Source organism: Leiobunum rupestre, chromosome 2, assembly GCF_980474605.1.
Source record: "Leiobunum rupestre chromosome 2, qqLeiRupe1.1.hap1, whole genome shotgun sequence".
NCBI classification, from domain to species: Eukaryota; Metazoa; Arthropoda; class Arachnida; order Opiliones; family Sclerosomatidae; genus Leiobunum; species Leiobunum rupestre.
This window is the reverse complement of record NC_143385.1, coordinates 76,017,141-76,029,908: the sequence shown is the minus strand read 5'-3', so window position 1 is coordinate 76,029,908 and position 12,768 is coordinate 76,017,141. Positions and strand designations below refer to the sequence as shown.

Below are 12,768 nucleotides of genomic sequence, written 5' to 3'. Positions count from 1 at the left end.
TTCGAGACAAAGCTTAATGTCGACTACGCGCCTAGTTTAGCTTAGTACGTTGTCAGAGAAAATATCCCTGGTGACCATGCCCGTTTCTAAGAATCGTCCTTGTCACCATAGTTTTCCTTAGATATTTCTAGTGCATACATATACAGGGTGTTTGAAATTAATCTTTTTTCTCAAAAACTATGTTTTGTCGAAGTACGATATTTTCAGGAGTATTCGATGACTAGGCCTAGCCTGGAACTAACTAACGCTAGAGACGGGTCGCAGGCCCGCATTTCCCTATCGCTTCGGTGAAGAACGCCTTTTTCTTGACCCCGCCAGAATTTGGTGACTCGAAAAGGAAACGAGTACGTTCTTTACGCCACCTATCATTCAGTGTGCAAACTAATATACGATATTTTTTTATTAAAAATTCGTGCGCTATTCTGTGGTATTTCCGAATTCCATCGGCGGTTTTGTAATTTTTTAAATAATTAAGGCGAATTTCATTAAATTGAACGAATATGGTGAGAGCCAAAATATGCGTATACAGTGGTTGTAGAAGTGACAATCGACAAGCGCATAAAGAGTGTATGAAAGATGTTGATTTTGTTATATTTACAAAACCCCCAAAGCGTAATTACACTATATGCAAATTACTTCTTCTTGACAAGGTGGTGGACTTTTCTTGTATTTTAGTATCGCAGCCATATCACAAGTCGAACGCTAGTTAACGTTACTTAGTTAATTCCATGCTTGATTTATTATTTGACTAAAATAGTTAAATTTGTCATTTATGTATGGCCAGGTTAAGCCTTACAAACAAGCCACGTGTTTTCCTTTCGCAGCCGAGATAGCAGACCAATTTATTTTCCCTCGGATTACCGACCCTCCCTTCCAAAAAGCGAATCGCCTTTCCAGGACTGCATCGAATTTCCGCTAGAGCGAGTTGTTTTCGGACTTTTTTCGCACTTCCTCGTCGGCGACCCGTCCCTAGCGTTAGTTAGTTCCATGGGCCTAGTAACCGTTTTAAATTTCAATTTTCACAATTATCGGGTTTTGGAAAAAAATAGTTTTTCACTGGTAGATTTCAGACAAAAAGTTTCAATGATAAAGGGAAAGATCAGCCTCTAAAAGGTTGTACTTGATTTGGTTAAAATCAGCCTATTTTTCACTGAAATATGATGTCAAGAAAAAAAAAGGTTGGTCGTAGGAGGCAATAGCCTTTACTCCATTTATTTTAATCGATAATTGGCAAAAATGTTTCTGTTGGAATTAACCACTTAGAATTTCTAAAAAAAGTAACATTTGACATTTTTAAATGAAATTAAGAATAGGCGTAGTCTTCTGTTTCTTTACTTACGTTTACTCTTAAAAAAGTTGACATTTAGTATTCTGTACCACTACGAAATAAAATAATTATTAGAAATTATCAATTCAAATTAAATATGAATCGTTATAATTTGCAGCAGTGCACCCATATGCTTGAGCTATATCTCAGTGTAGGTAATCGGAACGCGCCAGTTATTTAGAAATCGTTTTGTCCAGAAATCCAAGACTCTTTTCGAAATCTTTTTTACCGTGCCCAGATGTGTATCGCAGCTGAAAGTGGTATATTTGAATCACATTTGTAAACTAATTTTGTATTTGGAAATTCCAAGTGGTTAATTCCAACATAGAAACCTTTTTTGCCAATTTTCGATTAAAATAAATGGAATAAAAAGCTATTGCCTCCTACGACCGACTTGTTGTTTTTTCGTAACCTCATATTTCAGTGAAAAATAGGCTAATTTTAACCAAACCAAATTTATTCTTACCTTTTAGAGTCTGTTCTTTCACTTTCTCCTTGAAACTTTTGGTCTGCAACCTACCGGTGAAAAATGCCCCGATCTTCGTGAAAATTAAAATTTAAAACGATGACTAGTCATTGAATACCCCTGAAAATTTCGTACTTCTAAAATACATAGTTTCAGGGTGTCTCAGGGCGATTGGACAGGGCATTTTTCTCAAAAACTATTTCATTTAGAGTTCTGAAAATTTCAGGGTATATTTATTGGTAAAGGATTTTTTAATTTGTATATTTCGAAAAAATAGATTTCGCAGTTTTCTAAAAAATAATTTTTCCACCGATAGGCGTCAGACAAAACGTTTCAATGAAAAAATTGTAGAGCGTACTTTCGAACATACAAATAAAATTTGTCCCATCAAAGAAGGCAATTTTCACTTAGATATTACGCCATGAACTAAAAGAAGTGGGTACTACCTAAAATAGCTTTTGTGGAGCCATTTCTAAATTAAGCTATGAGAATAACACTATTCAATGTACCAAAGAATAAGTTTTTATTCAATTAAACAATTAGACATTTAAGCCCTATTTTGCGTTGTCCAAAGATTATTTCATTTGTTTTTTAAAGGCATGCCTTCTGAAAAGTTATTCATTTAAGTTAAGTATGCCTCAGTATTGTATTGTTTGGAACAGCGCGAGTTTATGCGAGAGATATTTCTTGGTTAAGACAATCGTAATTCTACGAGAGTTATCCGATTGTTAAGAAGGCGCTATCCTAATAGTAGACCTAATCTACCTAGTGGTTCGTGACTTTAAATTTATGGTAATGTCAATCCATCAATATAGAAGATATTGTTATGGCCCAAATTTGCAGCTTACCCTCGAGCAAGCGTCAGGACCGCTAGTACGGCTTGGGATTGCCAAGGGGTTATGTCTGGAAAGTTCTTGACCACCAGCGCAGCACTTCCATCCTTTACGAGCAACTCTGCATGATGGGGAAATGGCACGAAGATTCGACTTTTGCAACTGACTCATGAACATGGCCCATGACTATCCGAAATATTTATGTCTACAGGTAGTATCTCAAGAGATGGTCCTTTCAACCACCAGAAGCAACACATGTGAAGTGATGGCCATCCTTTATGTGGATTTCCTCATTACCATCAAGAGCAATTTAGGCAGGTCTAGTCGGAAATCGTCTTATTGGACCGTTTTCCCCCACCTCGTCTTAATGAGCCTTCGTACAAAATGAAGTTGAGAACAGAGGTGGGCGCTCTCCGCTCTTCAAAGAGCTCCTGTAATATTGGCTTTCATTGCAAATGAGAGGTGCGTGAGCTCCAAAATATGGTTTTTGCCCATTTCTGGTTGCGAACGAGTTGGAAAAACTTCCATTGGCCGGTGTTTGACGACGTTGGTTCCACCACGACGTAGCTCTAGACATTAACAGCGAGGGATTGGCCGAAACGGTTTCGTTCTTTGGCCGGCAAAATGACTAGACTTAAGCCCTCTCGACTTTTTCCTCTGGTGTTCATCTCGCATCAAGTGTATCAAACGACTGTCACCGCGGTCGTAACTCCTGATATGATTCAGAGGTTATTTCGCAATATGGTTACTCGGTACGAAATCTGCATCGCAGCAGAAGGAGTAATTATTGAACCTTTTAACTCTTTTGAACTAGATTTCCTTAATGACAATAAAACAGAATATCGCTATGCTTTGTTCATGGACAAATAGCATGCCCTTATGTATCTAATAGGTCTTAAATGTCAAATTGTTTGATTGAATATAAAACTTATTATTTGGTACCCTGAATAGTGTTATGCTTATAACTAATTTAAAGCTATTTTACCAAATTGTTTTGTTCATTATACGTAATATCTAAGTGAAAATTGACGTTTTGCGAATGTTTAAATTTGTAAATTTGTAAAAATCGGAAAATATTTCGTAGTTTTCTAATAATTTTTTCACCGATAGGCGTCAGACAAAACGTTTCAATGATAATGTTTTAGGGCGTGCTCTCGAAATTATAAATAAAATTTGTTCCCTTGCCAATAAATATACCCTGAAGTTTCAGAACTCTAGATGAAATAGGTTTTGAGAAAAATGCCCTGGCCAATCTTCCTGAAAAACCCTGTATATAATTATATTTAATATATGTATAAAATATTATATCATTTCAGTCGAATAACAATGCTGTTTGAGTTCAGCACTAGCAACACGTGTTTCAAATTTGTTCCCGGAGACCATCTGGCAATATTTCCATCGAATCGACCAGAACTCGTGGAGAAACTGTTGGCGAGGCTAAGCAAAATGTGTCCGGACACCGACGCCGTCATCGAAGCTCAAATGAAAACGTACAAACAGACTTTGGACGGTAGGATTCCTTGTTGTTATAGTGCCTAAACTCACCATTAGCATAGAACTGTATTCACACGCCCCAAGTTGCATCGAAAACATTTTATATTATATCCTTACTTTGAAATTGGGCCCCAATTTCCAATATCTAGAATATTTAGGTATTTATTCGGTTCTAATTGGCCTCCTGTATAATCTATAACTAACCAATGCCGTACGATAGTATTGGCTTGCCTGGTACAAAACTGGTAACCCGGGCTCCTATTTATTAGTTAAGATAGATAAAGCGTTGTCATTTTACCTTTGAGTTGATTTAAAAATTAGTTCATTCACTATGGGGCTGTCCACAAATTACGTAACGCAGAAAAACCACTTTTTTGACTCCCCCCCCTCCCCCTCGTAACAAAGAGTAACAAATGGAAAGACCCCTCTTCTTAAATTACGTAACAAATATCGAACCCCCCCCCCCTTAAATTATTATAGTACGTAACAACTAATATGCTGGTAATAAAGTACAATAAGATCAGGTACTAAATTTTATTGTTTGTAATTATCATTTGAAATTACAACTGTATTTTTACGCAACACTTTATACCCATGGGTATGAAATACTTTTAAACGTGAGTAAACCAATGAAAATACAAATGTTTTTAATAATTGTGACTGTTTCTGAAAATGGAGAAAATTTTATTTTACGATATTAAAAATAAGATGTGTTACGTAACATTTCAGTGAACCCTCCCTCCCCCCCCCCCACGTAACATTTCGTAACGCTTGCCAAAACCCCCCCTCCCCCCCTACCACGTAACATTTCGTAACGCTTGCCAAAACCCCCCTCCCCCTACCACGTAACATTTCGTAACGCTTGCCAAAATCCCCCTCCCCCCTACCACGTTACGTAATTTGTGAACAGCCCCTATTAGGATCGCCCCGTCATCTGTACCACCCTAGACCACAATTCGCTCGTATTGTAACTACCTATAAATGACGTCCGCTCTCAGTAAAATATAATTCCCAAAGAGACAGAACAATGTTATAGAGAATGATCGCTGTTCGGATTGTTTCTGACCCATAATGATTGCCATTGAACTGATTGTGATTGCAGGAGTGAAAACGATTTGGACGAGTCAAGAGCGCATCCCTCCGTGTTCCCTTCGAACCGCGCTGACCAGATATTTAGACATAACCACTCCCCCCAGTCAGAAGCTCCTCTCCCTAATGGTCCAGTACGCCAAAAGTGAAAAGGACAAAACCCTGCTTCTCACTCTATCCACGGTGAGTTATACATCTTATCAAAGATCGATCTGGGCCGAAAAAAATTATACTTGTACCTTCGCAGACTCAATTTTAGCTATTTTCCTGCCAAACCGCGGAACCATACGCCGAATTACGACTCAAAAACTACCGCGCCTAACGATGCAAAATGTAAAAATATAGTGTTGTTAATTTTCCGGAAAAATAAAATGAGGAAAATTTTACGAATTGCGGAAAATTTTATGGGTTTTTAATGTTTTTAACTTTTTATCGATATAAAATGTCTAATATCAGTAAACATACTACATAACATTAATGGTGTTACATTGTTAATTAGTTTAAACTAGTCTAGAGGTTTAGTTTTACTTTTAGATTCGAAAAAATTAGGCGAAAATGCCGCTGTATATAAATTTGCAAATTATATATTACACTAATCATGGAATGAAAACTTTTTATATTTTCTTTCGGAAAAATACGGAAAAAGGTCTCGGCCATTTTCCAGAAAATCTCCCGACTTACAACACTATAAAAATAACATTGCGTAGGAAAAGGTGCTTATTTATAAACCATATTTTTCCGATGAAGAAGTTTTAAAAAATCATTGTTCGCGATCAAACGTTTCCCAACCCGACGAAATCGCGAAATGCGAAGGATTAATTCATAAAGATCATAAGATGCATCTTGATGGCGCTACTTGAACTTTCAGTTGTGGATATTAACGAATAGACCTTTCCATAAAATGTTCGTTACGATATGAGTGGGAAGGAAAATTGTTTTGCAAGGATGATTTTGATCAAAGTTTTTACCCTCGCTCGGTATGTCGTCTGCTACCGAGTGAGTATTTACTAAAACAGTACACGGCGGATTAAAAGGAATCCAAGTGATATTAATAAATTTGTTATATCAAATGTTTAAAAGTATAAAAGTATTTCGTTTACTAAACTAGTCATAAAAGGAGACGATTTAAATATTAAAATAACGAACATTTTGGCACGGTTTCGATGACGTTTAATAGTTGATGTTTATAGCCTTGTGAACTAAGGCTTAAAATTTCTTCGACAGCCACCATAGAGATAGAAAAGAAATAGAGGCACTATTGTATCTGGCGAAGTTGACCGCGAGTGCCGACCCCCTTTTCGCCAATGTAGGAAGCCATGAGATGGGCAGATTACGTGTCGCCATCGATGTGCGGTGAAATGAAATACATTATGCCTTTTGGAAAATCAATTGTCATTTGATGTAAACAAAGGAAGGATAGATGGCGTTGCAAATTCTGCCCATCTCCGCTTTCATGGGGGGGGGATGAATTTTCCCTGTCAAAAACAGGGGTGCCTTAACGCGGTAATCTTCCCTCTATTTCTTTTCTATCTCTATGACAGCCACAGTAGTGTATGACGTAAAGATTGTTGTTTATCATAAAATACTAGCTAATAAATGTCTAAGTATTAACAATACTTTAACAGAGTTGATATGAGTATTGCAATAATAATTCATCTAATTAGTATCGAAAGTAAATTAAAATATGTTTGAACTCCAAATTCACTATGCCTAACTTGAGCTCCGTGTAAAATGTTTGTGGAAATCTTACCGAAAAATGCCAAAAGTACAGCCAAGTTATTGGTTAGTTTTAGCACGGCCAACTTTGATCTCTCACGCTACAGCCATAGAAATCGGATAACAAAATAGAACGATTTTTGAAATTTTGTCGTGGGTTCCGATTAGAACTTTTAAAAAACCCTGCCTTTGGTCCATGCTTTTCGTTTGGCTGGCAACGAAAGTTACGCCATCGGTGCCAAACTGGTGAACTAACACTCCATTTCGCCTAAGATTAAATGGCCGACTTTAGCTCGACGCTAACGCGGTTTTTTTTTAAATCTTTAAAGTAACTTATGTTTAATTAAAGTTGAAGAATGGCTCAAAACTGCGTTATTAAATCGTGTACCAAAATCGTGACTGTCACTTTTAAACTTAAAAAAGGTTTATTTAAAGCTGCCACAGTTCCAAATACAGCCTCAAATCAGATTTAATTCATACTTATTCTGAGAAAATGAGAGTCTTAATTACGGTGCAAAAATCTTGTAAAATCAAGTTTTAAATAAGTATGCAAGAATAAACACATTTAAGACTTCATTTAAGCTGCCACAGTTCCAAATACATCCTTATTGATAACTAATTTCATACTTGTTTTGAGTCTAAATCAAGTCTTAAAGCCACAGGAATTCCAAATACATCGATCCTTATTTATTACTTATTTCATACTTGTTTTGAGTCTAAATCAAGTCTTAAATGTGTTTATTTTTGCATACTTATTTAAAACTTGATTTTACAAGATATTTTGCAACCGTAATTAAGACTTTCGTTAGTCTCAGAATAAGTATGAATTAAATCTGATTTGAGGTTGCATTTTGAACTGTAAAAGTTTTAAATAAAACCTTTTTAAGTTTAAAAGTGACAGTCACGATTTTGGTAAAAGAACTCTAGCTGTAATTGGAAATCTGCCGATATCAGTAAAACTAATATACATCCAGGGTGCTCTGTATGTGAGCGGCCCACTGCAATCTATAGCGAAATTCTTCACCAATTATTGCATGGCGATCGCTATATAGCTGGTAGTTTTTACGCTCGGGTGTCCTTTAAAAAAATAAAATTATTTTCTAAATATCTAATTTTATAATGACCCTCTATCTGGCTACTCAAATACTGAATAAAAAATGACTACTTTGTTCAGCTGCCATGCTGGATTGCAAGTTTTAAAATCTCCAGACTTCAAGGATGGCGCTAGATGCTCGGCTATTTTTGACCCAGTTCAGTTGTTTTACACACTCATACTTAGAATTAATTTTACTTGAAATGAAATATCCAATTTGAAGAATTTCAAGTATATTATTTAGTAAATAGAGTTAAAATTTTGAAACTGTTATTTTATAACAAAAATTTTAATTTTAAGTATGTGAGGGTTTCAAGTAAGTTTAGCTTAACCAAATATAGACAGCCAATCCCGTAAGACCATTTTAGATAACACTACCAAAATAGCTAGATAAGAGGATCCAGTCGAAAGTTTAACATGAAATTTACGATTACTTTTAGCTTAACTTCAAATTGTTACCTCTAAGCAACTCTCAATTATGTATCTTTCAAGTCCCCAGAAATGAATCTCCCCATATGAGACTTAAGTGAAGTCTTAAATGACTCTTATTTTTATCTAAAATTCTAACCCATAGTAAACTCTCAATTAGGTCTCTTTCAAGTCCCCAAATATGAGTCTTCAAATATGAGACTAAAGTGAAGTCTTAAATGACTCATATTTTTATCTAATATTGTAACCCATAATCAACTCTCATATAAGCCTCTTTCAAGTCCCCAAAAATTAGTCTCCCCATATGATACTAAATTGAAGTATTAAATAACTCTTATTTTAATATAATATTGTAACTCATAATCAACTCTCAATTAAACTTCTTTCCAGTCTATAGAAATGAATGTTCCTAACTGAGACTAAAATGAGTTTCATTTAAATATATAATAATAAAACTCTTTTATTGAGACTAAAATAGATTTTATTTAGGATCCACAATTCTGGTATCAGTTTTTTATGCTTACATAATACTTAAAAATCCTTAATCCTACATTCAGACTAATTGGCGACTAAAGTAAGACTCCCATTTTGGTAAGGGCATACTCAAAAGAAAACATATCTTTTCACAGGTTAGTGTTAGAAATAGTTTTCTTTTTACCATAATTTCCAATCGCTAAGAACGCACTAGAAAACGCGTTTCTTTCAAATCATAGAAAGCTAGTTTTTTTAATAAAAAATGAAGAATGGTAATTAAATATTTTAGGAGTAATTACTTAAAAAAAAGCATATCTTTTCACAGGTTACTGTTAGAAATAGTTGTTTTACGAGCAATGGTTATGGGGGAAACCGGTGCACAGTAATGGTTTATCGCAAATATCTACGTTAGTATTGTATGTACGGCTATAAACCCAATTATGAACATTAGGGTCCGGCTATTTCCCACAAAATATGTTCTTTGATCATTTTACATACGAGCAATCGTTGTGTCGTATTCGCGGTTTTAACGTTGTACCCGAAACGCGTCTTACAATTTTGCGCCTTCGTTGACTTAAAACGCATCCACCGCTCTTCATGTAACCGCGTTTAAAATTTACCACCCCGCCAGGCTCACCGCCAGCAATAGGCACAAGTAGGCACGTGCCTACGTTGAAAAAGTGTAGGCCTACTTGGGGGCCTCCAAATTTTTAAAAAGGTGCCTATGATTGGGCCTCCAAAATCGAAATAAACTTTCAGTTCGTAAGATTTTTACATTTGGGCCTTCTAAAAATGCTTATTTAGAAAGCAGGTTTCTTTGCCAATTTCAAGAGGGTTAGAATGAATGACCGCGATTCCAGATTTTTCCCTTAAAAACTTGATCTTTTGAATCGACTGAAATACTACATGCTAGGCAGAAAGGTGCACCTGACACCTGTTTGCCGTGGTGTCAGTGAGAAGCTACAACACACTGTTACACCGATAAGCAACAAACACAGCACCCCACAAAAGGATAACGCAACCCGTCAAAAGTCGCGCATTTCCTTTTTCAAGACTACTAAGCTATTACAAACAGTCTTTTTCAAGACACATTGGATTTTGAGGTGTTGAAGGATAAACCGGAATTTTTTGCCAAGATTCAACTTTAGAGAGATCCTGTTGTAACTCGGCGTTAGATGTGTTTGTACTAAGAATTTTGATAAGTTTTGTGTCATCTGCAAAGAGACTGGGGAAAGAATGGTCGACAGCTGGAGGTAAACTATTGATATATATTGCAAATAAGAATGGTTAACATTAGGAGCGCACAGCTATGAAATTAGATATAAGAAAGGTATAAATCATTCGAACACCAGGGAATGGTGCAAACAAAGCGATTAGCCATGTTGTCAGAATTTATAGCCCGGTGTACCGGTAAGAAAAGAACCACACCACCGGAGGCCTATCATCAGAATGCCCTACGCCAGCGTCCACAAGCACGGACAGGTGAAAAAACCAGCATGGGTAGCAGAACCCCACTACTGATGGTCGCACCCTCGACGCAAGCCGCTCAACCCAGCAGAAGGTGCAACAATGGGACGACCAGCCCGCCACTTCGCACACAGCAGTGGGATAGAGAACGGATGCTCTAGCAACTCCGGCCTACACCCCACCTACAAAGGCAGGGAGCCAAGCCCATTGGAAAGAGCTCCTAAAGGGGAACGGCGGGCACACAGCAGCCCGCATAACCCGGCACAGCTGGCACCGGAGATCCCGGTGGGAGCCCAAAAGGCCGGGAGATGGGTCCGCCGTGCCCTCATACGGAGGCCCGCAGCCCCACAGCAGGCTACTCAATCCGCCGAGGCGGCCAGTTTGCCCGGCCCCTCTCCATTAGCCTGGGCCGAAGCCCAGTATCCAGCCCACACCTGACCGAAGTCGGAGGTTGGAGATAGGACCCTTTGGACGGAGCTAACATCTCCCAGTGCGCCACCGCCCTTACGGGTTACAAGAGCCGGACCCCGACTCCCCGGTAAAGCCACCAGTTATTGCACACTCCGATCCCTTGAGGGCCAACAGGGGGCAAAGTTTGGTGGCCAGAATTGAACACCAACATTGAGGACAGAATTAGAGCACGTTCAAGTTGTCAGCAAAATGCAACCATTCCAAAGGCTGAATACTTGAAGTGGCCCGAGGAGATCCAACCGTGGACTCATATCCATATAGACTTTGCCGGACCGGTAAATGGGAAATATTTATTAATATTAGTGGACTCTACCTCGAAATGGATGGAAATCGGAGTCACTTCAACAACCAGTTCAGCCGTAGTCATCACATTCTTACGTGGCACGTTATGGAATTATGAAGACCCTGGTGAGTGATAATGCCACTTGTTTCACAAGTAACGAGTTCCAAATCTTCACGCAGAATAACGGCTTCAAGCATTTGACCATTGCACCGTATCACCCTGCTTCAAATGGTCAGGCTGAAAGGGTGGTGCGTACCGTGAAGACATTATTAAAAAAAATAGATGGTACTTCTAACTCTGCCATTGATGTCATTGACGAAGGTTTAAAAAAATTCTCAATGGATCTCTAGACGTAAGACTAGCAAGATTTCTCATAAACTATCGCCGCACTCCGCAAATTAGTGGTAAATCTCCAGCGGAAATCATGTTTGGAAGAGAAATCCACTCCAAACTTGACATGGTCCATCCAACGAACTTTAAAGAGGAGAGAGGTAATGAGAATATCAACATCGATAAACCTATAATTGAAATGCTAGAAGAAAATAATAATAGCGATAAAACCATTAGTAAAAATTAGTGATGTTACCTATAAGTTTCATCCTAATCAAAAAGTCTTTGTAAAAAACTATGGTAAGGGAGAAAATTGGATAGAGGGAACTGTAAAAAATCTATCGGAAATATGATGTATGGGATTGATATTGGGAGAGGTATTATTAGAAAACATCAGAACCAATTGAGACTAAGGAGTGAGAAGTTATTAAAACCAACCGTGTCTGAGACATCAACAACTGGAGCCAGTAAAATGAATCCAAATCCAGATGCAGGGTACAGATCAGTATTACAACCACTGATCCAGAGTCATCAACAACCACCGATCCAGAGTCATCAACAACCACCGATCCAGAGTCATCAGCAACCACCAATCCAGAGTCCTGACAATGAATCTCCAAGCTGGAGTAGCAAATCATCACCAAGTCGATCACCGAGTCGCAATCCTATCTTATTACCACGACAAGACGCGAGACCAGAACAACAGCCTACCACAAGCATCTCTATTCCTATTTGCGCGTATTAGAAAGCAAAATGAGATTTAGGAAAGTAGGTTGTAATTCGGAACGATATTAATACTTTTCGCAAACTTTACCTAGACGAGCAGATGTTCGGTAATCTACATGGTGCGGGAAAAATATTATTTTTGAATGTTGTAAAGCGATAAACGATTTTTCAAGACGATTTTATATTACATTTAAGTTCATATAAACGGGAAAAATTGTCAGTGGAATATTTCTTATATCATTTGGTAGGTTAATTAACGTTTAATTATCGCCAACTTTACATTAATTTCAATGGGGTGGGGGAAACCTTTTAGACAAAGTTACGTGCGAGCGCGCCTCTAGAGGCAGCGCAGATGAGGTTACTGTCGTTTTAGCCAAGAATCTAATCGGTACCTGGTCAGCCATTCGATTAAGCGTTCTAGTTTGTTATTCGATTTCTATGGCTACAGCGGCCACCTCATTCGTCGACATTTCTGTGTTAACCTATGAGCAAAAGATGTGTATGACGTGAGCGCCCCTAGCAGATTATTATTTTTAGAATAGTTTTTACATTGAAGTCAATATAACAACC

The 12,768-nt window shown here is 37.7% G+C and overlaps 1 protein-coding gene across 1 annotated transcript in view; it reads left to right on the top strand.

The window, feature by feature from the left end:
- The window catches only part of LOC149959038 (nitric oxide synthase-like protein), a 121,526-nt gene that overhangs the window by 88,354 nt on the left and 20,404 nt on the right, over positions 1–12,768 (top strand). The window contains exons 21-22 of the mRNA XM_090167319.1: positions 3,943–4,136; positions 5,223–5,392. Of these exons, the coding sequence (XP_090023445.1) occupies positions 3,943–4,136; positions 5,223–5,392 (364 nt within the window). The remainder of the gene's footprint in view (positions 1–3,942; positions 4,137–5,222; positions 5,393–12,768) is intronic.